General features: G+C 49.4%; 1 protein-coding gene across 9 annotated transcripts in view; it reads right to left on the bottom strand.

The window, feature by feature from the left end:
* WWC1 (WW and C2 domain containing 1) overlaps positions 1 to 27,407 on the bottom strand; it is a 158,167-nt gene that overhangs the window by 12,937 nt on the left and 117,823 nt on the right. For 6 of the 9 annotated variants that reach the window (XM_004468558.5, XM_071210970.1, XM_023591749.3 and 3 more), the window contains exons 10-17: positions 21,357 to 21,446; positions 20,019 to 20,554; positions 16,375 to 16,483; positions 15,853 to 15,933; positions 15,189 to 15,275; positions 14,092 to 14,284; positions 6,172 to 6,324; positions 3,436 to 3,527 (exon numbers count right to left, since the gene is read on the bottom strand). In XM_004468558.5, coding sequence (XP_004468615.1) covers positions 3,436 to 3,527; positions 6,172 to 6,324; positions 14,092 to 14,284; positions 15,189 to 15,275; positions 15,853 to 15,933; positions 16,375 to 16,483; positions 20,019 to 20,554; positions 21,357 to 21,446 — 1,341 coding nt within the window. The remainder of the gene's footprint in view (positions 1 to 3,435; positions 3,528 to 6,171; positions 6,325 to 14,091; positions 14,285 to 15,188; positions 15,276 to 15,852; positions 15,934 to 16,374; positions 16,484 to 20,018; positions 20,555 to 21,356; positions 21,447 to 27,407) is intronic. The other 3 variants (XM_004468559.5, XM_058281950.2, XM_071210976.1) reach the window with 1 other exon arrangement.

Below are 27,407 nucleotides of genomic sequence, written 5' to 3'. Positions count from 1 at the left end.
CTGCACACACGGAGAGCTGACACAAGATGACGCAATAAAAAGAGACACAGATTCCCGTGCTGCTGACAACAACAGAAGTGGACAAAGAAGAACATGCAGCAAACAGACACAGAGAACAGACAACCGGGGTGGGGGGGGGGAAGGGGAGAGAAAAAAAAAAGAGAGGGGGGAGAGAGGAGAGGGGGGAAGTGAGAGAGAAACTGAAATAGGGAGAGAAAAGAGGGAGAAATTGAGATGACCTAGAGAGAACCCTAAAACAAACAAAAATTCCAGGAATCTTGCCTTACTCTTTTAACACAGTGGAGGAAGAGTGAAGGAGAAGAGTGAAACAGAGGATGGCAAACTACAGCTCATGGGCTAAATCCAGCTTGCTGTCAGTTTTTGGATGGCCCACAAACTGTGAATGGTTTTTAAATGGATAGGAAAAAATAAATAAAAAGAAGAATTTTTCATGACATGTGCAAATTAAATGAAATTCAGACTTCAGTGTCCATTAGTGACGTTTCCTTGGAACACAGACATGGTCCTTCATCAAAGCATGTCTGGCTGCTTTCTCACAACGGCAGAGTAGAGTACGGCCTGCCAAGCAGGGAATCTTTACTATCTGGCCGTTTACAAAAATAGAATAAAAGATATTGGGGGAGGACTCTGTCTGAGACCGAATATACAAATTTAGGTCTGTGGCAGAACAATGACAGAGAAGATTGAGTGCTTGTCTATGTCGGGGTCTGTCACGTCCTTATCATGCACAACTTTATTGAAGCCACAAAATACCTCATGATGCAGCGGCTTTTAAAATCAAAACGTTTATTTCACAGACGAGGAAATGGACGTTTAGAGCCATGGTCCTCAGCCCAGGCTGCATATTTGAATTACCCCAGGAGCTTTTAAAACATACGGAGGGGGGAGAGCAGTGGATGTGGCTCAGGTCGTTGGGCACTTGCCTCTCATGTGGGAGGTCCCAGGCTCAGTTCCTGGTACCCATGGAGAAGCCGGCAAAAATGAGCAGACAGACAGAGAACCATCTGGGGGGGTGAGGTGGGGTGGGGTGGGGTGTGTGTGGATAAATAAAGAAAAATAAATAACATTATTTATAAATAATGGGAGCATTTTCCCGACTTGGAGTTGTCCGGAATGATATTGCAAGGACAGATGCAGGACATTATATATCCTGCCATAACCCACAGAACGGACTGGGAGAGAGTGTAAACTACAATGTAAACTATAATCCGTGCTGTGTGGCAGTGCTCCAAAATGTACTCATCAAATGCAATGAATGTGCCACACTGATGAATTTGGTGAAGTGGGAGTGGGGTTATATGGGATCCTCTTATATTTTTTAATGTAACATTTTGTATGGTCTATGTATCTTAAAATTTTTTTAAAATCTATTAAAATAAAAGCAGGGGGTAAAAAAACATACTGAGGGGAGCGGGTGTCTCTCAGTGGTTGAGCACCTGCTTCCCACGTATAAAATCCTGGGTTCAATCCCTGGTTACCTCCTAAAAAAGACCCAAAAACCAAGAAACATATGGATACTCAGGCCACACCCAGACCTGGGGTCCCACAGTTCGCTGGCTGAGCTAGACTCTGAATCCATTGTGTCTTATTTCAAAGCACACGTACTCAAAGTCCAACCTAGGTGTCCTCCCATACGGCAAGATACACAGGGTGTGGCCATTTCAAGGATGGGATTTCCCTCTCGCTTTCCAGCTGATGGTTGGCAATGTTCCTTCTCTTTTTCCTAATAAGAATTTCTACATTTATTGAGTGTCTACTAGGCACCTGGCACTGTATACCGAGCCAGTGTTGCCCCATTTTCCAGCTGAGGCTTGGAGAAGGTTAGAGTGGCTTGCCTGGTGTGGAAGTCAGGAGAGGGAACGGAAGGTGTGTGCCTCTAGAGGGCTGCCATGCTCTGCTTCCTAATTTAGGCATTGGTTATATGGGAACTTCAGTTTCTGAAAATGCATTCACACTTGTGTGAACTTTTCTGCATGGATGTGACACTTCAGTTAACAGGAAAAAAAAATGCTTTGCCTAAGGTTAGACAAAAATAAAGGTAGCATTTAAACCCCATTCTAAATCAATATTTCCTAAAATGTGCCATGAGACCCCTTTGTCAGTATACAAGAAATTAAACAGCATTGCATCTCCACCTTAAAAAGTGGTTCTCCTTTCAATCCTCTTTCAAATCTGATTACATCGAGGAGAAAGGTTCACTTTGGGAATGGGGTGTCTTTAAAATTGGAGAAACCTGAGCTAATCTTTTTTAACAAAGGGAGAGAAGACCTCGGGCTTAGAGCCTGAGCAGGCAATATAACTAGCTAGACTTTAATATTAGTTTGTTCTTATTTAATTGTCCACAGTTACCTTCTGAGGCAGACTTGGCTATGGCCTAACCAATAGCCATTCCCATTTTCTTCCTTAGTAAGCAGAACTTTAATTTATGTACCCAACCAACAGGTCTCTATTGCCCAGACCTCCAGGTAGATCACATGGCAAGGTTTGGCCACTGAGAAGCAAGCAGAAGTTTCTCGGTGGGACTTTTGGCGATGCTCCTTGGTTAAAAGGTGCACCCTTTTTCCTTCTTCCTTCCTGATGCCTGGTGGATCTGATGGCTGGTGATCCAGCAGCCCCTTTGGGCTACAGAGCAGCTTTGATGGTAGAATTCACAGAAAAGGAGCAGTAAAGCAGAAAGAAAGAGCCTGGGTTCCCAGTAACATCAGGGAGCTGCCAAATGAGCCTTGGATTGTCTTCTCAGTAATTATACTCACAGGCATATAAACCAAAGAATTGAAAACAGGGACAAATGTTCATGGCACCATTGTTCACAAGAGCCAACAGGTAGAAAGAACCCAAATGTCCATTGACAGATAAATGGATAAACAAAAGGTAGAGTGTGTGTATTTTTGTATACCACAAACATATGTACATACACACACATGTATATATACATGCTATCGTGTATATCACGTATGAATAGTACAATGGAATATTATTCACCTTTCTTTCTTTTATATAAGAGAAATATATTTCTATCTTAGTTTACTTTTACTTTCTGTTCCTAGCAGTCGAATGCAATTCCTTACTGAGGCAACTTCAGTCTATGGCAAATTACATGTATTTTCCATTTACAGTACTATAAAGTTACTTAAACATCTTTTTCTTTACCAACATAAAAGTTAATTGCACCAAGACAAAGAGCGACATTAGGTATGAAACAGCATGGGTAATACATGAAACACAATGTGACAAACTGGGAAGGGATTTTGGGAACTATTGCTCCCAGGTTATACTGCCTGACCCGTGAGGAGGCAGATTCTCCATTTTCTCAGGGGAGCTCTTTTCTTGATTGCCCCCGTGCTTGGGGATCTCATCCCTGGGCGCAGGTCCCAGCCAGCTCAGTTCCTGAGGCCCCAGGGAGCCCTCACTTACCAGCTGTCTTCCAGGGTCCGCGAGCTGCTCCTTCCCTCCTGCCTCTTCTCCAGCTCCACGGCTGTCTGTTCCAACAGAGCAGACACGGCATCCTGCAGAGACAAAAGCTGTGGCTTTGCCTGGTGCACATGGACCTTGCCCTACCTGGCAGAAGTCAGAGCTTCGCACAGCCATGACTCTCCCAGTGGGCGGGGGGTGAAACAGAAGACGAGAGGCATCAGTGTCTTGTCCTAGGTCACTTATAAATACATTTGAAATGCAGTCCTTAGTTCTTAAACTGGCAGTTCTCCAGACAATGACCCCTGTATGTGTAAACCCACTCAGCAGAGTTTGGGAAGACAGCAAAGTTTAGGAGTCAATTGAGACAGAATTATAGGTCTCCGGCTACAAGGAGATCTTGGTGTGGTCAGGGAGACCAACACATGAACCATCAGTAACAAAAGAATGTGAAAAGGATTGTGAGAGAGGTAAGTAGTGGGTATGGGGGTTGCATTCAAGGAAGGCTTCCTGGAGAAAGAACGTCTATACTGACAGGTGCTTGCAATGGGGAAGTCTGTCTGACTTGAGGATGTTCTAACCTGAGACTCAGTATTCTCTGGTAACGACTACACACGGTTGTTATGAAGATAGAGAATATGCATAAAGGGTTTCCAGAAGAGCACCTGGCACAAAAGTGGCACCCTGTCAATGGCAGCTATGAGTACAGCAAAACCCAGATCTCATCGCTTTCTAAGCACATAGCACACTTGCAATGATCTCTGTTGGTGTGGGCCAGAGCCTAGATAATTCCTGAAATTTTCTTTTGGGAAAGGAAAGAGGAAACTAAAATCAACTGAGAGTCTGGAAGACGCCAGACACAGCACTAGATGGTTTCCTGTGTACATCGTATCTAAGCTTTACAACTATTCTGCTAAGTAGGGATTATGATTATTCCCTCAAGAAACGGGAATGAGGAGAGAAAGGTCCCTAGGGCTGATGTTACTTACCTAAGGCCATGCACTAGAAAGCAGAGGATTCTGTTTTCAAGAGCTCTGCCAGCCTTGACAGCTTGCCATCTCCTTTTTAGAGAGAGGCCTGGGTCTGAGACCGAGCTTTATAGCTTATGAGATGTGTAACTTCAGGGAATTTGGTTAAACTTTCTGAGTCTTGGTAAAGGATTTATTTTGAGAGATTTAATGTAAAAAACAACAACAACAAAAGTGCATGTAATGAATAGGACAGTGCCTATGTAGCAGTTTGATATAGTTATAAATTCCAAAAAGAGATATTGGATTACATTTGTAAACTGGTCTGCCTGCAGTTTCACATTTACTTAATTAAATTACGATTAGGGCTTTGATTGGGCCATGGCAGGAGGGCATTGAGTCCCCACCCTTTGGTGAGTGGGGACTCACAGAAAAAAAGACATGGCAAAAGAAGGGAGTTGAAGTTTTGATACTAGAGTCTTGAGCTGGAGCCCCAGCTCAAGGGAACGAAGCATGCAGAGGAGCTTGGTTTTGTGGAAAGAGAAGCAAATGCCAAAAAGAGAGGAACCCAGGAAGCTTGAACCCTGGCAGATGTCAGCAGCCCTCTTGCCCCAACACACGGCAACAGACTTTGGTGAGGGAAATAACGTGTGCTTTATGACCTGGTAACTGTAAGCTTCTACCCCAAATAAATACCCTTTATAAAAGCCAACAGATTTCTGGTGTTTTCCATCAGCACCCCTCTGGTTGATGAATACAGCCTAATACAAAAGCAAATCTAGAAAATGATGATGAAGGAGAAGCAAGAGAAAAAGTGGACTAGGAGGAGAAGGGGAGGAGGAAGAGAAAAAAAATATAGACTTAATTGTTACCGTAATTGCTTACCCTTTTCAGCACCCATAGGATCAAACCCATTCCCTCCACTAAAATTCTGGGTAGTGACTGTCCAAAGTAACCAAGAACTGACAAAGGGGAGCAGCACGTCAGAGAATTACAAGACAACCTGAAGCCAAACCCTCCCTATTGCGTGCCTCAGTGTGGTCAGGATCCAGGCGTTGGGACCTCCTGTGCTCCGACGCTGAAGGTTCAAGGATGACCTCCTGCTCAGCTGGGACGTGGCCAGCAGATGTGGATTATCCAGGCCCAGGAGACGGTTTAAGGGTATCGTAAATAGGTTAAAATCCACGGGACCCAAATGAAAACAATATACTTCTTATTTTTCAACCAAAAATAGGTAAAGGTAAGATTTTTAAGTTACTCAAAATAATAAGGGCAACAACTGTCACCACCTGTCAAGCACCTACCAAGTGCTCTTGACGTGTATTTCCTCACAGTTCGTAAGGTTCCTCGCAACCTGTCTAGACATGTGTGTGACATGAAAACTGGAATGGAGGCTCAGACAGGTGAAATGATGGGCCCCGTCACCCCACGAATAAACACCTGGCTCTAAGGCCACTTCATTTAAAAAGGTGACTTAAGGTTTTCACCAAGCTAGTTAAATTAGGTATAAAGCCCAAAGCTGTTAAGCAAAATCCAGAAAGGGAAGGCACAAACGCAGAAGGGCGCGAAACGCACGTCGGGCGCTGTGTGTCCTTCAGCAGAGCCCTCTCCTGCCCTGGGCTCCTCTTCTCCCCGCGGCCACCCTCTGCACCGTTCTCTCCACCTCTGAGGCCCAACCATCCCCAGTTCTGGGAGATGCTCTGTGCGAGCCGTGCCCTCCATGCAGGGGCTGGGTGTGTGGAGGACGGGGGAGACCTTCGCCCCCACTTACCGTGCTTTCAGGCTCGGGGCTGGGGCCGCTGGCTCCCACCGGCTTGGGTTCCCTGCTTTGTTTCTTCAAGTATTTGTAGCTCAGGAGGTTGTACCAGCGAGTCGACCTCTCCCCAGTCCGGCAGACCTCAGCCAAGCTGATCTGGGCGCCCCCCTGGTGAGGACGGAAGAGTGAGAGTCTCAGTGGGGAAGATAAGGCGTTGTGTGGAATCTGGCTCCTGGGGAAGTATGGAAGGCGCCACTCCAGGTGACGTGAAGGTGTCCTGGGATAAAGCAAGGGCTCTTGCTGGCCAACACCAAAGCTCACTCATTCCCTTATTTCCCTGCTTACTTGTTGACTTGTTTGCTCATTCGTCAAATCCTTATTGAATACCCTGTGTTCATCATATTGAGCACAAGGTATTAGGGACAGGTGATAAAGAGGACATGCGCCAATGTTCTTGGAGCTGACAATCCTCCAAGGAACTCAGACACTGAACAAGTAATTCATTACAAGCGAGAGGAAAAACTGCTCAACCTCATTCATAGTAAGAAAATTAAAACTACACCGATGCGTAATTTCTCCCCTACCACATCCGCAAAACTCCCAAAATTTGACAACACACTTGATTGATAAGGTAGTAGGGGTACAGATACTCTCTCACCTTGCTGGTTGGAATGCAAAATGGCAGAAACTCAATGCAAGGAAGTTGGCAATATCTAGGAAAATTACAAATGCATTTTACCCTTTCATCCAGAAATCCTATGTAGGTGTCTGTTCCACAGACACACACACAAATACAAAATGACCCATGACCCATGAGCAAAGTTATTCCTTCTAGCCCTCTTTGTAACAGCAAAGGATTAAAAAACGAAATTTCCTCAAGGTCCATCATGGATTCCAATCAATGGAATATTATATAACTATACAAAAGAGTGAGGAAGAGCTCCATGTACTGACACCGAGAGATTTCCAAGATACATTGTTAATAAGGGAAAAATAGAACAAGGCAGAACAGAACATATGAAAGTCTACTACTTTTTGGACAAGAAATGGAGGGAAAGATAAGACTATACATGAGTGTGTGTTTATATACACATTTATAACAAGAAATGATGGGAAGACAGTGAAGAACCTAATCAAAGTGTTATCTATACCGGGAAGGTGGCAGAACCAGGGTGGAGAAGACAGCAGAAGAAGCAGGATTTCTCTTCAGTAAACCTTTCTAGATAGTTTTCCTTGAATGACATAAATGCAACCCTTAAGATGGAGACAAACTGAAACATAATCTCAAAGAGAAGGGATTTATTTCAAGAGATTTAATATTTTTACCATACTTCTTTAGTAGAAAGAACTACAAAATAACTTAAACTTTTCCTCAGCGGGTTTATTGTTTTGCTATGTGTTCTTTTTTTTTTTCTAGGAAGTACGGGGGATTGAACCCAGGACCTCGTACATGGTGAGCAGGTGCTCAACCACTTGAGTTATATCTGTTCCCCTTGCTAATGTGCTCATGTGCTCTTTGAAGAGCCCTGATCACGTTTGGGGTTTAGTTCATTTACCTTCTCCAAACACACCAGCGGCTGTGCTAATGGGTGGGAGAAATACCAAAAGCCAGATTGTAGAGAGGGCTGACAGTCAGGCAAAGGCTTGGGATGGTGCTTGGGAGGCGGAGGACCCTTCCACCCACCTGGGACCCTGTCTTCTAGTTTTTCTATCTGGATGTACTGGAGCAGTGCACAGACTGTGCTAAGTCTGGGGCAGCTAAAGGTAATTTCTGCAAGAACAGTGGTGAGTAGGTGGAGGAAACACGAGGCTGCCACTGCACTTCTTCAGCCCCGGCTTCCTCACCTGGAAAATGGAGGAAATAACTCCTCCTTTCAGGACTGTTTTTTTGTTTGTTTGTTTTTAGGAGGTACTGGGGATTGAACCCAGGACCTCATACACGGGAGGCAGGCACTCACACCATTGAGCTACATCTGGTCCCGCTTGCAGGGCTGTTTTGAGGTCAGTTCTGATATTGAAGTGCCTGGCACATTTTAGGCACCTGGATTAAATGTAAATACACACAAATAAATGTATATTATTTATTTATTTGTTCAATAAATATTCCCTGAGCCCCTCTTAGACACTGGAGCTACAGAAACATGTAAGACATGATTTTGCCCCACAGGTCCCTGGGGAAGATGAACAAATACATCGGATATGACAGCTGAAAATATGGCCGGTTATGACTGAGGGGCAAAGGGGAGTGGATGTGAACACAGCTTTGAGGAGTGACACCTCCAGCAGATTAGTATTAATTCCAACAAGATACATTGTCTGTTTGGGGATGGCTTGTGCATGTGAATATGGTCTGCAAAAGCAGATGCACTTTGAGGGCATTTACATATTCATTCATCATTTATTCAACAAACATAAATTTCCTGAGTAGCCTCTATGCGCCAGGCAGTGCTGTGGTTTAAGGTAGATAAAAACCCCTGCCCTCACGAGCTTACATTCGAGGCTGGAGCAGTCAGATAAGCAAATCAGGTAGCCCAGCTAAACTGTTTTGCACCAAATTCAAGATGCCATCAACTATAACGCATACTATTTTATGCACCACTAAGAAAGAAAAAGAGTAGCCAATTAAACTATGACCTGCCAACTATTGGACAGGTGGAGGAAGGGAGTGGAGAGGGTAATGTGATTTTTAATAAGGTGGAAGGAAAACCTCACGGAGAAGGTGACATTTGGGTCTAGCCCAAAATAAGGTGACAGAACGTGCCTTTGCCCGTTCATAAGTAAGAGAAGGGAATTCTGTGGTGGTCAAGGAACACAGGAGGCTGGGGCAAGAGTTTTGGAGATGACATTTGAGAGTTAACAAGGGGCCGTGGCTTGTAGGGTCTTGGAATCCAAAGAACTGGTGGTGAACTCTAGATGACATCAAGCCATTATAAAGTTTTAATCAGAGGAGTGGTATGCACTGATTTAAGTTTTTTTTTTTTACCCTTTTTTTTAAGGAGATACAGGGAATTGAATTCAGGACCTTATACATGGGAAGCAGGTGTTTAACCAACGAGCTACATCAGCTCCCCAATAGTTGTTTTTTTTTGTTTTGTTTTTAGGAGGTACCATGGATCAAACCTGGGACCTCATACGTGGGAATCAGGCACTCAACCACTTGAGCTACACCTGCTCCCTGATTTACTTTTTTTAAAAAAGATTTATTTATTTTTCTCCCCCCTGTCCCCCGCCCCAGTTGTCTGTTCTCTGTGTCCATTTGCTGCGTGTTCTTCTTTGTCTGCTTCTGTTGTTGTCAGCGGCACGAGAATCTGTGTTTCTTTTTGTTGCGTCATCTTGTTGTGTCAGCTCTCCGTGTGTGTGGCACCATTCCTGGGCAGGCTGCACTTTCTTTCGCACTGGGCGGCTCTCCTTACAGGGCGCACTCCTTGCGTGTGGGGCTCCCCTACACGGGGACACCCGTGTGGCATGGCACTCCTTGTGCGCATCAGCACTGCGCATGGGCCAGCTCCACACAGGTCAAGGAGGCCCGGGGTTTGAACCACAGACCTCCCATGTGGTAGACGGACGCCCTAACCACTGGGCCAAGTCCACTTCCCGATTTACGTTTTAATAGATCACTCTAGTATTGAAAAGAGATGAAGGCAGGCAGGAGATTACTGCAATAATCCAGACAAGAGGCGATAGTGGCTTGAGACAGTGGAGTGGTGAGGAGTAGCTGGAGTCTGCACATCTCTGGAAGAACGGGATGTGGTGTGTGAGAGAAGGAGCAATGAAGAACGGCGCTGTTGTCAGCAGAGAAAGGGAAGAGGAGGAGGAAAATCAGGGGCGCTTGTCTGGACAGACTGGTTGGTGATGCTTAGTAGACATGGAAGAGGAGATGTCAAATAGGCAGCTGCGTGCATGAGCCCAGAGATGAGTGGAGAGGTTGGAGACATCCCTTTAAGATGGTGTTTGAGGGTGTGAGGTTGGATGAGGTCACCAAGAGGGTAATCGGAACTAGAAAAGGGGGAAGACCAAGGATTGAGGAAGGGTCAGCCAAGCAGACAAAGAGAGAGATGCCAGTGACGTGGGAAGAGAGCTAGGAGAGTAAAGTGTCCAAGAAGTCAAGGGAGGATAAAAGGGTGTTGAGGAGGATGGAGTGAGCAACTGTGCCTAACGCAGCCGACAGGTCAAGGGCGATGAGGACGGAGAACTGACCCCCGCATTTAGCAACAAGAAGCATCTCTGAGGACCTTGAGGAGCGCGTTTTCAGTGGACCGATGGGGACAACAGCCCACTTGGAATGGGGAGCAGAGAGCACGTGAACACCTCTTTCAGGTTTTGTTTCAAAGAAAAGGGAAGAAACAATGGAGTATCTGGAGGTGGAAATGAGGTAGAAAGCTTTCCCCACCAAGTGTATGAGAAATAAGAGCATGTTGGTGTACTGAGAGGCCAGGCCCAGTTGGCGAGGCAGGGGTAGGAAACTCCAGATAGAGAGGGCAGGGGAATAGTGCCTGGAGTGGTGCTCTTGAGACTGGATGGAGGCGCTGGCCTTGCCCAAAAGCATGGAAGGCCCATCTTTAGAGAGGAGAAATGGCAGAACCTATGAGGACAGCTGGGGTGCTGTGGGGCTCCCTTATGGCTCCTTCTATTCTCTTCCTGAGAGAAGCAATGTCACCAACGGAAACCAAGGATGGGGGAGGAATTGCTGGAGGTTTGAAGAGACAGGAGAGGACGTCAATTCGGCATTTTGCCAAGTGGGAGAGGCCATAGTCTAGGGAAACAGGGTCTAATTGCTGGGCAGCACTAAGGACTCCTTTGGGGCTAATGATCACGATCTTCCAACGAGACAATACGGTGTGGTTGTGTATGTTTTCTCCAGCTGCATGGCTGCAGAGCAGGTGGAGAGTTCACTTTGCCCGGGGTTTGCCAAATGGCAGTGTGAGAAAGGGGCAAGGCAGCCGAGGGAGCACGCGAGGCGAGCGCTGTAACGACGAACTGTGGAAGACAGGTGGGACCTGGGACCTGAGTAGGTGAACCGCATGGTGCTGAGCCTGACGGTCGGGTGGTAGCCGTGAAGGCCCAGCTGGAAAGCCTGTGCCCCTTGTTGCACCACACTCAGACACCCAGCAGAACTGTTGCCTGTGATAGGGGGGAAGGCAGCCCACATGTTCCCCCAAACCCATTACCCAGGTCTGAGGACATGAGAGGTGCCCAGGGCTACCCCATGAGCTAGGGGAGTGCTGTGGTGGCATGAGGGAACCTCTGTTCAAAACTTGGCTTCTCCGCTTACCAGCTGGATGACACGGGCAGCTCATAACCTTTTCTGGGACCTGAGCCCTCTTCTGTGAGACACAGGTAACCCCAGCCTTTCTTCCTAGGCCTGCCCTGAGGATGCAGTGAAATAGCACAAAGGTCTTAGCCCAGCCGCCGACACAGAAACTGCTCATGGGCGCTGTTGTTGCCTGGCCGATGGAATGGTTTAAAACAGACGAGGCGCTCCGTGAGCCCAGTCACACAGGGCACCCTCTGCGTGGGATGAGACAAACCCTTTCCCCCGTCTCATGTCCTCTCCTCCTCCAGCCACCAGAACACGACAGCCTGACACTCCACATCCCCACGGGATTTGCGAGAGTCAGTTTCCCATTGGCCACAGACAGAGACAAGCCACAGAGAGATGAGAGCTTTGGCTGCTGCCATGGCAACCAGCAATGGGCAGACTTCAATTAGAAAAGAGGAATAAAAGACAGCCAATTAGGAGAAGAAAATAGGATTGCCATTTAGGAATCCCCAGGGCTGAGGGAATGCTTCGCCAGAGGAGCTGGGGTTTGGAGAAGCTGATGGCCAGATTCTCGAAGTGGCCCCCTCACCCAGCTGTGCTCGCGGACCCCCGTGGGTTCCCAAGGAGCGTGCTGGCAAAGAGAAAGCACAGAGAGCCTTGAGTGACCAGACCGGCCTGGGTTCTAGCACCGCCTCTGCCACTTCCCACCTGTGTGGCCTGGGAAAGATCGTCACCTTTTCGTGCCTCATTTTCTTCATGGATATAACAGGACTGATCAGATAAAATTGGAGTGAGGCGTGAGAGAGAAAACAACATGGAAGGAGCTGAGCTTAGTGTCTGGTACATGCACTGCATCCAACCCACGTTCACTGTTGCATTATTGTAAAATGACAGCATGAATAGCAACGAGGCTGTTGTGTACTCTGGCTAAGGAGGAAAACGATGGGCATGGAGACCCATGGAGCACTGAGTGTGTGCAGACAGCTGGTTGCTTTGAGTTTTTGCTATTCAAAGTGTGGTCTGGGGACCAGCACCGTGGGCAATACTTGGGGGCTTGCCAGAAAAGCAGAATCTCAGGCCCCCACCTCAGACCCACTGAATCTGATTCTGCACATTAACAAGAGCTCCAGGTAACTCGTGGGCCTGGCAGAGTTTGAGAAGCATTGCTTTCCCATCTCATTAAGCCACACAGAACCACCTACGAGGTGTACAGTATTGGCCCCATTTTACAGATAAGGAAACTGAGACTAAGAATTGAAGAAGGCTGTCTTAGGAGACAAACGGCAAGGCTGGGATGCAGCTCCATCCCAACATGCCAAGGGATGTGATCCTGTGATCCTACGACAGAGAAGGATTTTACAGTACAAGCAGATCCAGGTCAAGGATGGTTAGCAAGGAGATTTCTGACTTGGAGAAGAGGCCTGTGGTTCACACCAGGAGAAAGAGGACCAGCTCGCCGAGGAGGGAGATTAGAGCTTAGAGGAGGCAGGGAGAAGGGTGAGGGGGCCAGGCACATCTCATTTCCCGGCTTTGTATACCCCCCACATTGTCCTCTGTCACCTTAGCCCATCCACTTCCAATATAGCACTTGTCACAAAGCAGCATTTATCTCTATTTGTCTGTGTGTCAGCTACTAACGTTTGGTTCCCTGTATGTTAGGTTCCCCAGTGAATCCTTGGCACCTGACATGGGGGTGGGCACATAAGAGGCCCCCTGGGAAGATCTGCAAATGAGCAGAGCTACCTCCTGGGTGTCATGTTCAGGTCTGGGCTCTGCCGTGCCCGCAACTGAACTATCTTTAAAATACTAACCACTGACATCTAAATGGCATAAGGGGTGACAGAGCCCTCCACTTCTTTTAACTCATTTGTATATGACAACACCACAAGTAAGCCGTCAAGTCCCTTGCTGCAGGTGAGAAAGGCGCGCCACCTGCCTAAGGCCACAGCACTGCTAGGTGGAAGGGCAGGATCTGCCTGTGCTCTGCCTGAACCTAAGGGCATGGCTCTCTCAGGATACAACGGTACCCAAGACTCCTTCCTCTCCAATCCCAACACCTGCCACCAGGTGAGAAGGAATCTGGGGCAGCGCTGTTCCAGGGAGAGGATTTGCTATGGTCCCATTCGATGCACTCCTCCTGCACATCAGACAACAGAGCAGGTGCTTTCTAGTGTCCTCTCACTTAATCCTTAGAACAACTCTTCCAGTGGGCCTGATGCAGGTGCTCTCATTGCCATTTTATGGAAGAGAAAACTGAGGACCACAATGTTAACTAAATTGCTCAAGGTCACCCAGCTATACAGTAAGTGGTAAAGGTGGGATTCAAACCCCTGTCTGTTTGTTCTCAATATTCTGTGTTTCTTGTCCAATCTGCAGTGCTGCATAGTAAAGCTGTGGTGTGTGGCCATCATCTAGTAGGCTCTGGCAGTTGAAAAGTATTTTTAGGTCCATCACTCTTCCTCCTGGGAAAGAGGGTTCCCATGCCCCCCCACACACACACACTGTCCCTGGTCTGAGAATGGTGTTCGCCTGTGCAAGAGTCTCTGTGCAGAAGCCAAGAAGAGCTTCACGGACACTATAACCTGCGTCTCCTCGGAGCTTCCCCACTGAAGCTCAGGATGGACCGATCTCCAGAAGTGCGGACAGATGGACAGACAGACAGACAGAGCCCTCACCAGGCACTCCTCCAGGTGGCTCCTGTCGGTGGTACAGACGTCGACTCTTAAGGTCTTCTGGTGAAGGGCTGGGTAGGACATGGACACCCAGAAAACTTCGTTGAACACAAGGGTGTCCGAGGCATCCAGGGGCCGGGACCGGAACAGGCAGGTGGTGCTCTCGGAGCAGGGAAGGACAGCCACGCGCATATTCCTGCAGGGAGACAGAGCAGGGAGCAGAGGCTGCGAACATCTCCAAGCAAACGAGAGTGCGCAGCACTGCTCAAGTCCTGTAGGTATTAGGGAGGCACGCAGAGAAGGTTCCTAAGAATGACACACTGCTCTTCCTTCCCCAGTACCCCAGATCTGAAAGCACAGGGAGCCTAGAGTCACTGGTCTCCAAAGCAATGTGTTAACACTGAGGAATCTCCTACCGCCTCTGTGGAGGGGTTGGCACAATTTTAACAAATGTGCAAGTGCATTTGTAAGAGCACAGTTTGTAAGAGCTCGTGGGGGTTCTTGTCTTCCTTCCACATGCTGCATTCCCAGAGGCTGCCTGGGTACAGACTATAGAAATACAAGCTCTCGTTGCTGCCCCAGAGCCTTCTGGTCTAGTTACAGGTGAAAACGTACACAGGCGATGCAATAAAACATTAAACCTGTCTACAGTGGGAAGGGCATTTGTTGCATTCACAACCTCATGGTAATCCTCACTCGCTATCTTTGCAAGAGAAGCACAGTGACTGGAATCGACTCTTGAGAACGGCAGTCTGTTTCTTTGCGCATGGAAGACTTAGAACAGACGGAAGGGGCCCCGAGACTCGAAGTCCAAGAGGGCAGGGTCCATGAAGGAGCCGCCTGCTGTCTGGGCACGTGAGAGGCGCTCAGGGCATATCTGTGAAGGAATCAAAAGCCTCTAGAGGGTTTTCTCTAGAGGCTGCACGTTTGCCATCATGCCTAAATCCACTGACCTTCTGAATGACGGAAACATGCACTTAAGTCCCCACAACGGGGCTACAGGGCTTGTAGTCAGAGCAGGAAGAGCCAGAGAGTGCTCCCCAGGCAAGGGAGGGCCGGGGGTGAGGCGGAATATGCAGCCCATTCAGCTACAGACTCACACTTTCTGGTCTTGCTGCAGCAACAAAGCAGAGAGGTTAGTCAGCTGGATGATTAATATTGCGAACTGCTTATTCTTCTCGTCATACCTAAAACAAAGAGGGACATTTGGAGCTCCTTTAGTAACACATTTCTCTCTCTTCTGTAATAATCACAAGATATGGCTGGGGACTGCCAAGCAAGATGGCCAAGCACATCTGAATTTTCAAAGACAAGCCAGAAATTTCCCGATACCTAAATGTTGGCAATTCATTCATATTGAAAGAAATATTGAGGCCCTCGTTAAGGGGAAAAAACAAGAAAAGGAAAACATGGGTCCAGTGGCCCAAGCTGGACTGTAGCTCCCAGCAGATGCCTGAAACCCGGATGGAAATGGTAGAAGACAAAAACCTCAGCAACGATCCCCAGACTGAGAGTTGGGGCTCTCGGTTCTGGTTCTGACCAGACTTGGGGCAAGGCGCTCGGTCTCTCAAAACCTCATTTTTTTCATCCGTGAAATGGGGAGCTTGGAGGTGGGGAAAGAACTTGCAGCCCACGGCTGCCAGCAGGTCCTGCTGGTTTGCCTTCCTCCCTGGGCGGCCGGGAAGGTAAATGGTGGTACATGGTTGGGCGAAGAAGGGATGCCGCGCACGCTGCGCCCCCCCCCCCATCCTCCCTGCCACTCACTTCAGGGCAATCTGAACCCGGGTGGCGCCCACTGCCTCTGATTCGTCACTGTCGAAAGCAGCCACTTCTGGAGGACCCAGTCTGAAAGGCAGTGGGAGAGAGGGCAGTCAGGCATCCCTGCAGCAAGCCAGGTAAGTCATTTCCCAGAAGCAGGCTCCTCTGCGAGGGCGTGGCTGGATTCTCAAGAAGGAAAGTCTGGTTCTCTTGGGGTCCTGCCTTCCCACTTGCCCAGGACCCCTCTCTTGAAGGGGCTTCCCCGTCTCCCATCCCTACTCTTCCAGCCACAGCTTTTTCCATGGCTATCGTGGAACTAGAACTCTCCCGAGCTGGAAGCGTTGCCAGTTCCAGGACAACTGTACCACCTGCATCTTCGGCACAGCCCGAAACAGGGCTGCAGGGGGCGGGGGCGTCACTCAGGAGTGCCCTCCTGGATGGGACCCTCTCCAGGCAATCCCAGGCCTGCGCACCGTGTGTTCAGGGCTTATGGCGACAGGGACAAAAAGCCAGGGCTCAGGGACCTACCTCTGCACAGAAGCCTCGTACACACCACTGTCCCCAGCCACAGACTCGTCCGAAACTGCAGCTGAGACACAGGCCACTTTCAGGCCACACCTTTGGGCTGGATTCGCAGCTATAAGAGGGGGGGGAAAGGAAGGATGGGGAGGCAGGGTTCAGAAACCAGGATTCTGCCTTTGCAATACACGTTCTTTATTCACTCTTGGTCATGCTGCTGACCCACCAAATTACAACCTCCTCTGAACTCTAAAGCAAGTTCCTGCAATTTACAACCTCCTCTGAACTCTAAAGCAAGTTCCTGCCTTGCTTTGGGAGTGACAGAGGGGTAGTGCGTGATTTTGTGGTTAATAGCCCTAACTCTGGAGTTAAACTGCTGAGGTTCAAATCTCAGCTCCTCCAGGTACCACTTTTATGACCTTGGGAGACTGATTTAACCTCTTTATGCCTCAGATTCCTATCTGTAAAAGGGAGATAATCATTTCTACCTTGCAGGGCTGTGGAACTTTACCTATAGGCAAAGTCTTAGTTTAGAGATGGGCGCAAGGAAAGTGCTTGACAAAATCCATCCGCACTGTCCTTACTGCTTGCCTGTCACATCTCCAGTGCTACAGTGATGCTTTCAGAGCCATCCCTGCACACCTGGGGAAAATGAGCAGCTCCTCAACCTCAGAAAGGAAAGGATTTAAGCTCTTGCTTTCCCATGTGGCTATTCCATTCCACTCCTAATTCACCTCATCCACTCCATGCCTTTAACTGGGATGTGAAAGTCTCTAAGCCAGGGCTCCTACCTGGGCACTCAGAAATGACACACATTCCTTCCTTCCCCAAATAACATGCACCGGCACTATGCCTGGCTCCTCCACCAGGTTCAGAACTGCCGAGATGACGGTACCTGCCCTCTGTGTGGCAAGAAGGCCAAATTCACACAGCCACCACTTCTGAGCACATGCTGTGTGCCAGGAGCCCCGGGCTGGGCACTGATGACAGACAAGGGAGCGGGGGCTGGCAGCATGGAGGTGCTCAGAGCCCTTCGGGACGAGGCAGGCAGGCGGGGAGGGAGGATGGAGGCGGGAGCCGGGGACATGGAGCAGAGCAGCTGGCTGCGGGGGAGTGGCTTTCCCAGCCTGTGTCCCACGCCTGCTGGGGTCCACGGAGACCTCCTGCCGGAGACCCACGCATCTCCACCCTCCGTGAAACCACTTAAGGAGATTAATCCGTCTGCTGACTGCACAGCGGCGCTAATCGTGTAAACTGCTTAACGTCTGAGCTCAGCGCCTGGCATCGCTCACCGGCGGGGGATCTTTTGGAGACTGGATGAAGGAAACACCATCCCGAGAGCCACGGTGAGCCTGGCTCCTAAGCCCCAAAGACGCTGTGGGGGAGGGCGAGGGGAGTCACCCTTCAAGATGCAGCTGGGGTCTGAGCGTCCCGGACTTGGCGTTGCATCGTTAGTGCCTTATGAACATCAAAAAACCCCTCTTGAACCTCATTAGATTCTCCACCTGCACCCCTTCTCTCCGGGGAACAATTTTCTCAAGTTTGCCACCTGCTGTAGTGGGAAGCCTGTTTTTATTTTTGTTTGCGAACACTCAGCAAGCCACAGCCTCCCTTCCTGATGAGGGAACACCAGGGATCTCCCTGGTTCCTCTTCGCGGCAAATTGCTGGCACTCACCCAGCAGTGCCTGTAATCAACCAGGAAACCTCATCTTTCCCCCTTCCTCCCTCTGGCCCTGGTGCACGAACAGATAATTCTGGACACTGCAGCGAGACTCCCGCCCATTCCCGGAGCCTTCAGGCTGAGATGGGCCAGGCTCCTTCTGGCCGACTTCACAAGGAGCCAAGAACATGAGGCCTTTGCAGACAGAACCTGGCACAGGCCAGTGTGTGGAGCTGGGCCAGGCTTTCTGGTGCCAATCCTGGATCTGCCCCTGCAGAGCTGTGGGGCTGATCTTGGACAAGTCATTCAACCTCCCTGTGCCTTGCTATTTTTTTATTTGTTGTTTTAAACTTTTTTAGTAACATACGCATAACTCAAAATCTCCCATTTTAACCACTTTCAAGTGTATAACTCAGTGGTATTAATTACATTCACAAAATGCTGCTACCATCCCCCATATCCGTTACTCAATCTGTGCCTCACTGGTTTCATCTGTAAGATGGGGATAAAAGTGGCAGCCGCCTCTAACGGCTGTGGTGAGGTTTAACTGAGTTAATATGCATAACAGCCCCAGCATTTTGTATATGTGTATGGAATAAACCATAGCTGTTGTTCTCAGAAGTGCCAGGAAGGCCAAGGAGCTCCAGGTGAGCTCACCTGGCCCTCTACTCAGTCTTGATCTCCAATCCCTAGAGCCAGATGAGCTTGGAGGGGTTTGCAAGTATACAGAGGGTCTCAGGATTGAATGCACTGAGCTGCTTGGCATCCTGAAAGGGGTTTGGTCCTGGGGGCAGAAAGACCCAGGTTCAAATCCCTGCTTTCTCACTTGCTGGCTGGGTGACCTACAGAAGGCGACGCCACCTCTCTGAACCTTTGTCTCCTCATCTGTGAAATTAGCGTAATAGAAGTAACCTATCTCACTTGTAAAGCACTTAGCACGTAACCTAACACGTCATGCATCCCTGATAAACATTTACTATTACGATCTTTTTTTGGTTGTTGCTAAAGATGCAGAGTTTCCCCTATTAAACCTCAGATGCCATTGTTGGCATCATCATCTTTAATTGTGAAGACACCAACTTGAATCTCAATCAACACCAGAATGTTTTCTGACCCCAGGTAGAATGTGAGTCAGATCATATCATTCTCTTTCTTCAAACCCTCACCCAGGTCGCCGCTGCAATCAGAAAATCCATGTTCCTTAGCCTGGACCACCAGGCCTTCCATGATCCGGATTCTGCCTCATTCTGCAGCCTTGTTTGGTGACTCCTTACCTCTGACCGCCGGCGCCAGCCCCTCTTTGACTTCTCTTGCTCCTGCCTCAGAGATTTTGTTTTTGCTATTCCCACTACTGGGAAAACTCTTTTCCCAGCTTTTCCCAATGCTGGCTCCTTCTCACTGTTCAAGCCTCACCATAAATGTCACCTTCCTCCACGATCTGATCCGAACCAGCAGACCCAACCCAACAGGCTCTAGCACAGCCCGTTTTACTGTGCTCATGGTGCTTTTATGTGTCTGGCTGCTTGGTCACTCTCTGCTCCTCTATTTGGACATAAGCTCCATGAGAACAGGGATCTGATCTGTCTTCAACCCTGGATCGGTAGTGTTTAAGCCAGTGCCTGGCACGTGGCATATTTCTTGAAGGAATGAATGAATAAAGACAAAATGAATGAATGAATCCATGTACCTCCCTCAGCACTGGCATTTAGTTTTAGTAGGTACTGAATAGGAATCTGTGGAATGAAGGAACCCACCATGGAAAATCCTTATCCCAGGACCCAGCACAGAGTGAGTCCTTTTATAAATACATACTGAACGAGTAAATGAAGTAATCTCCCAGATAAAGACCTTAGTGCAAGGCCTGGAATGCAGAAAGTGGATTAAAAAAAACATTAACCATAATCATCACTGGGACTCCTGGCGCAGGCCCGTGCAGAAAGCACCTCTGTCCCTCCTCCTGCTAGCCTGCCCTCCAGGTGGGGCGCTCTCTACCTGGGCCCAAATGTTTGCCGTCCGCTCCCGCGTCCTCCAGCTGGTACCTCTCCCTGGGGCCGCTGCCGAGGCTCAGCTCACCCAGAGTGGCGCTCAGCTCTGGGTCTTCAAACTCCAGGGGGCTCAGGAAGGTGTCTCCAGCCAGGAGAGGGTCGGCGATGAGAGGCGAGCAGGGTGGAGATGGGGAGGAGAGGGAGGAGCGGGGCGACAGGGAGGTCATGGACTTCGGGGTGCCGGACAGGGAGCGCAGGGCCTGCAGGCGGCCGCCCCCATCCGCCTTCTGGGTCTTGGCCACCTCATCCTCGTGGATGGTGGTGATGCAGCCGGATGGCCGGAAGCCCATGGGCCCCTCCAGGAGCAGGAACTCCACCTTGCTCTGCAGCTCCGAGTCCAGCTGCTCAAAGGGGTCGTAGAAGAGGTCGGTGAAGCTGGCCGAGGTGGAGGAATCCAGGCTGGAGGCGGCCAGGGAGCCCCGGCTGGACGTGAGGGAGCCGGGGCTGCTGCCTGAGGACAGGGACTGCATGCTGCTCGAGAGGCTGGGGGCCGGAAGAGAACAGAGGGCAAAGATGCAAGCCATGAGGCGGGCCACCTGGTACCCGCCCCGGCCACCTGGGACCCAAAAAGCACCCTGCGCCCTTGAAATGCCTATTCTCACTGGACCCCCACGGCAGGCCCCAGGGTGGGTAATGCACCCCCATTTCACTGCAGAGGAAGCTGGTATCCCAAGAAGGCCACGCAAACAGAACTGCGATTCGAACCCAAGTCAATGGCATTTCCCTCTATACTGATATTTCCCAAAGCTTCATCAGCTAGGTTCTATTTTCATGATTTTTTTCATATTTGAAACGACCTGAACGAATATTTCACTATTTCTTAACCTTGTCCTTCAACTCACATTTCCATACTTTACAACATTTATTTTAAAAAGAAACTTTATCGCTTAAGCATAATTTGAAAAGCAGTACCACTTAATATAATTGGAAAGCAACCACTGAAAAACTGGAGGCAAATGAAATGTTGTTATTAAAGTCCAGCGATGCACTCTTGCCCACTGAGGCTCAGGCCTGAGCCTATCCCTCTCTCTTGCATAAAAGTGGATTGGCAGGTATTAGAAAGGTGTCGAAGGTAGACCAGCACGCGAGTGGGACCTTCTGTGTGGTGTGAGGACTGAGGAGCCTGAGGTCTGGGAAGTGGAGATCCTGCTCCTGCTCACGCCAGCTTCTAGATGTCCACACTCTAGCCACAGAGGGCAGGTGAAGGCAGAGCCTGGGCTGGGCCACCTTGGACGCCTGCATCTGGCCATCCCCAGGGACACTCACCCTGCTGCCCACCACTCACCTTTTCAGCTGCGAGTGCAGAGTTGCCACCTGCCGGGTGGCTTCTTCTAGTTCCCTCACCAGCTGGTTCCTCTTACTATTTAACTTTAACCTGAGGGGAGAGCAAGCATGAGGGGAGGCTAAGAGAACATCAGCCATCCAGCTGGCCCAAAAAAGTTCTCTCACATTATACACACAGACCCAAAGTCGCATATACAAGAACTTTCTAGAAACATTAGTATAGCCTCCACATACAACCCTACAGTAACTCCTACATTCATCACTTGCTGTATATCAACACTGTGCTGGACACCATTTTACACTGCCTTGACTCATTCTTACAATAAGCCTGCCTGGCTGGAGTTCAGTGCCACGTCAGTTGGCCCTTCTTTGGAGTTTGTGTTTCTGAGTGATGGAGCTGGACTCAGATGTGATCTTTGTTCACAAGTCTCTCCTGTTATTTTTACCGGTACTGTAGTTGGTGCTGGGGTTTAATATATACCCAAGGGACCTGAATCTCTGGACTGACCATGTGATAGCCAGGCCCTGAGCCTCAACAGACTTCAACTCCTACACTCTGGTTTATTGAACTTACCCCACTCAGCTAACATGGAGTTGAAGAAGGTCAACCACCACACCAGGGAGCCAAGAGTGCCTACAACTGCAAACAGGATTGCATCTAGCATCCATGAGGAATCTAAGCCCCCTCTTGATATAGATGTGGAATGGACACAACCATTCCAAGGTCCACAAGATGGAGGAATAGAATATGGATTAGAATGGACTTACTGATATTCTATTCATGAAATATTGTGATTAGTAATTGAAGAAAATGTGGCATTGGTGTGGAGAAAGTAGTCACGGTGGCTGCTGGGTGTGGGGAATGGGAGGAAGAGATGAGATGTGGAGGCATTTTCAGGACTTGGAGTTGTCCTGGGTGATGCTGCAGGGACAGTTACCAGACACTGTATGTCCTCCCATGGCCCACTGGATGGAATGTGGGAGAGTGTGGGCTATGATGTGGACCACTGACCATGAGGTGCAGCGGTGCTCAGAGACGTATTCACCAAATGCAATGAATGTCTCATGATGATGGAGGAGATTGTTGCTATGGGGGGAGGAGTGGGAGTGAGGGGGGTGGGGGGTATATGGGGACCTCATATTTTTTGAATGTAATATTAAAAAAATAGAAACAAAAAAACACTTTTTAACTAAAGATTAAAAAAAAAAAACCCAATAAGCTTGTCTGGCTTAAATATTTAAAAAAAGAACAAATAATTAAAACACTGTGGTACCAGGAAGCAGATGTGGCTCAAGCAATTGGGCTCCCATCTACTATATAGGAGGTCCAGGGTTCGATGCCCAGGGCCTCCTTGTGAAGTGTGCTGGCCCGTGAGGTGGGCTGGCTTACATGGTATGCTGCCCCACACAGGAATGCTGGCCCACACGGAGAGCTGGTGTAGCAAGATGACACAACAAAAAGAGACACAGAGGAGAGACAACAAGAGACGCAGCAGACCAGGGAGCTGAAGTGGTGCAAGAAAATGATTGCCCCTCTCCCAGTCCAGAAGGTCCCAGAATCGGTTCCTGGAGCTGCCTAATGAGAATACAAGTAGACACAGAAGAACACATAGTCAATGGACACAGAGAGCAGACAATGGAGAGAGGGGAGAGAAAGAAAGAAATCTTTCAAAAACAAAACAAAACAAAACAAAAAACACTGTGACACCGGGCCCATGAGGGAAAAAGTACAGGATGATAGGGAGAAAATCCTAACAGGACAGACCCAGTTAGAACTGGCAGGTGAGCCTCTCTGAGGGGATCTTGTGGCAGAGACTTCCGGTGCTCTCCAGCCTCTGTGCTCTCCTCAGCATCCTGGGCTCACAGCTGGACCACCTTTCCCACCTCCCTCACAGGCGGGTAGGGTGGGGCATGTGACCAAGTTCTGGCCAATGGGATGTGAGCAGAAATGATGTGCATCAGGCTCAAGTGGTTAAGAGAATGTCTTCCCCATTGTCCCCTTCCCCATCCTCCTGATTGCAAAGATTCCTACAATCTAAAAGGGGACCTGCCACAAGATGGGTAGAGCCGGAGTCCTAAAGGACCGATCGTGAGGAAGCCTTCCTGCCACCAGGGAATACACAATTGGACACTAAGTGGGCAAAAACTAAACTTGTACTAGGACACTGAGATTTTGGGGATTTTTCTTGCAGCATTTGGCTGATGCTGACTAGTAGGGAAATTTAAGCTGATATGAAAGACGATAAGGAGTTAGCCAGAAAAGGTACAGAGGAAGAACATTCTAAGGAGGGAGTTTAAGCAGAGACCTGTTTCATTTTAAGACCATCGTGGCAGCTGTAAAGAGAATGGATGGGAGGCTGCAGAGCGAATGCAGGGAGGAGGGCTGGGGTGGCTGCAACGGCATGACTGTGTGGACTAAATGATGCTGGAAGAGAGAAAAGCAGACAGGCTGGAGGTGCAGGTGAGGCAAAGGGAGGAAATAAAGAATGTTGGGTTACTGTGAGCAAATGAACGCATGGAGATGGCATTTACTGAGTTGGGAAGCCTGGAGGGCAGCAGGCTGGAAGAAGAGAAGAGTTTCTTTATGGTTGTGTGGCTGGGAAAGCTGAACAGGTGGACAGTTGTAAAATGGGGGTCACCATCACATGGACAAGATTGCTACCTTAGGGCAAAATAAGAGTGAAAAACTGAGATGGCCCAGGATCAAGCTTTGAGTCTGTACTACAGTGAAAGGTTGAATGAACTAGTAGTCATCAATAGAGAAACCTGAGAGCGCAGCACTGGAGAGTCTGAAGAAGAGCTAGGTGAAAGTGACGGACGCTCTTGGAGCCTGAGAGTCAAGCTCTGCACCCAGATGCCTCTGATACTAAAGCTCAGTTCAACAACTACCTCCCATGAGGCAAATTCCCCGTGTTTGGAAGAGACCTCCAGCAGGCCGGCCTTTCAGACCTCTCTCCTAAAATCCCCCACGGCGGGCAGCTTGGCTGGCTCCAGGGGATATGCTGGTCCCTGGAATGGCTCCCTCTGACCTCATCGTGCCAGCCTGTGCCCACAGCAACTCAGGACTTGGGCTGCTCTGCCGTGTCCTCCAGTTGGCAGTTCTCTGTGTGTGGTCCACAGACCACCTATGTCAGAAAGGGGAGTGCTCATTAAAAAGCACATTCCTGGGTGCTACACAGACCAAATAACTTAGACTGTCTGGCCAGGGGGCCCAGGATCTGCATCTTTGCTAAGTACCCTGGGTGATTTCTAAGCACGCTGAGGTTTCTGAGCTGCTGCAGCAACTACCTGCAGGAAGGCAGTGACTGTGCCCCCATCTCCCAGCACCAAGCACGGCGCCCACCACGTGGATGTGCTCGATAATTATTTGTTGAGTGGACAACTCTTTTGGCCCAGGACATTTGCTCTGCTGAAAGACCTGGGCATTAAATGTTCCCTTGCACAAACCTGTTTCAGAGTCAGCCCCCTACCCTCTATGCCATCTTGCCTGAGAGGAACTTTCTAAACCATTGCTCTCTAGATTGGAGAGTGTAACTTAGGGCACAGCCAACCCAGCCTGGGGCCTGGCAGAAAGGGTTCATTTCCATGGAAACACCAAACCACACGGTCCCTCCACCAACAAGACCTGGCCTCCAGCGAAGACCAGAACATATTCTAGACACAAGTGAAAAATGGCAAGGGATGGGAGGGGCCCGTTACTGGGCAACTCCACCTGCAAAATTACAAAGACAACAGGGGCCCTGGGCAGCACAGCTGTGGCATGATTCTTGGCCAGCTCCATCCCTGGCTCTTCCTCCAGAGTAGGCGGGGGCTGGCAGCAGGCCTGGCAGATGGAGGCCTCGATGAACAAAATCTTGACTCTCAACTGCACGGGCAAGCTGTGGAATCTCTTCGCCCTCCATAAGAGCAACGCCCTGGAGAGGTGTGAGGTCTGAGTCTAAAAGGAGTGGCGTTCGGCCATTTCTACCTTGATTCTCCTCTTCTTTGTGGGAGAAAAGCCACAGAAGTGAGTCTGGGAAGTAAATGCAGACCCTGATCAGGGGCCCCACAGGATGCTCAGGGGACTGGGAGCCAGGCTGCCTCAGCTTTTTGAGCACGGGGGTGTGGTCCCAGCAGCGGCAACCCCCAGCGGCGGTGGACTTAGCAGGCCATATGGCACTTTTGTGTGATGCCTGGCTCATGCTGGGAGGCCAAGAACACACCAAGCGTGCAAGCAGGCGGAGGACCTGGAAGGCGAGGCTGGAATCCCCCACAAGCTGTAGCGCAGCACCTGGGATGCTCATTAAAAATGCAGGAGCCTGCCCTCCACCCCCGGCTCCAGCCTGAGCAATCGGTCCCTGGGATGGCGCCAGGGCAGCCGACACTCTGACACGCGTGACCCCACACCAACTCTGGGAGGTGGTGGGTGGGGGCCATGCGGATGGAGGGGAAACGGGGGTTGGGTGACTGGGGTTTGATGGGCGCTGCGGGCTGAACTTCCCGGATGTGTCCGTTCCTGCCCTTCTCAAAGGCACCTTGAGTGGAGAGGCCATTTTGAGGCGGTGAAGACACCTCCTAATCCCATTCTGAGAGTGAGAGAAAGAGACGGCAGAATACATATATTCACATAGGTAGACAGACACACAGGAGAAACAAAGACAGAGAAGGAGACCCCCAGGGAAACCTGTGGGGAAACAGAGGCAGAGAGGACATGGTCAGAAGGGTGAAGACAGGAACCCAGGGCTAGATGCGCACAGCTCTGGGCACCGACAAAGAGGGGGGTGGCCTTCTCCTCCTGTAGGAGGCTCAAAGCCCCTGTCCCAAGCCTGTCCCCGGTGCTCTCCTCAGCTGTGCTTCTTTCCTGCACACTCTCTGGCCTTCCCCCCAGAGGACCTCCATGTCGCCTGCTCAGCAGAGCTTCTGAGGAGAGGAGCTTCCGGCTGCCCTGGGCCGGCTGAGTGAGCCCACTGCTCCAGCAGAGCCACCGCGCCCTGACAGGGAGGCTGCCATCACTAATAAGAGGTCTAGAGCAAGCATGGGTGCTGGAGTGAAAACCCTGGGCTCTACCTGTTGTGAACAATGGATTATAGTTAGTAGCGCAATTATAAAAATGTCCTTCCATGAGTTGTAACAAAGGTATCACACTAATGCAAGGTGTTAATAATTGGGACCTCTGTGTTCTATGCATGATTTTTTAGTAATTAAAAAAAAAATTCACAGAAAAACCCTGGGTTCTAATCCCAGCTCTGCCACTGGGTGATGTGAGGCAAGCGTTTCTTTTCTCATCTGTAAAATAGGGCTTAACCTCGGGATTGTTGGGAGATTTAAATGAACCATAGAGGTTAAAGGGTCTGGCAGATAACAGAAGCTTTTAGATAAAGTATCTCTTAGGGGGTTCTCTAGAGGAAACTCCAGTGCTAGTTTCAAGAAACCAAAATTGTTACAGCAGGGAAGAGTCTCAGTTCACGATCTGGCCCACCTGCCTGCCTTCAGATGATATAGGTGTGCAACATAATTATCATGTTTTTTCCCTAATAGGCAACTCAAGCCCCTACTGGCCAGTGACTTGCTCAGGGTGACCTAGTAAGCAGGTGGGAAGGTGGGAAACATGTCTCTTGTCACTTCAGCTGCTGGCTCTGAGGACTATGAAGAGCTGAGGGGTCTGGAGTCTAAGCTATGACACTGGGGGACTGGCTAGAGGCAGGACAGGCAAGGAAAGGCCCAGTGCAGGTCTTCCCAGGCAGTGAACCATTTGTTCTTTCAGTTAGGACTAAGGAATGAGGGCGCTGGAGAGTCTTAGTGCTAAAGGAGACTTCTAGCAGCTGCTGCCAAGGGCTAGTGGACAGCTAGTCAAGCCCTGTCCTCCCCTCCTGCTCATTTTCCCTCAGGTGGGCCAGTGCTAATCAGTCATCCCTCCTGGTGAAGGATGGAGAACACAGAAGCAACAGCCACACTTTCGACTTCCCTGTTAGAGGTTCTGATAAAGTGCTTGGTGAGGAGATATTGCCCACTGTTGACCAGTCAATGGGTTCTTTTTTTTTTTATTTGTTTATTTTCTGAATGAGGGATTTTT

Source organism: Dasypus novemcinctus, chromosome 2, assembly GCF_030445035.2.
Source record: "Dasypus novemcinctus isolate mDasNov1 chromosome 2, mDasNov1.1.hap2, whole genome shotgun sequence".
Taxonomy (NCBI): domain Eukaryota; kingdom Metazoa; phylum Chordata; class Mammalia; order Cingulata; family Dasypodidae; genus Dasypus; species Dasypus novemcinctus.
Note: the sequence above shows the minus strand (reverse complement) of the source record. Positions and strands in the feature narration are given on the sequence as shown.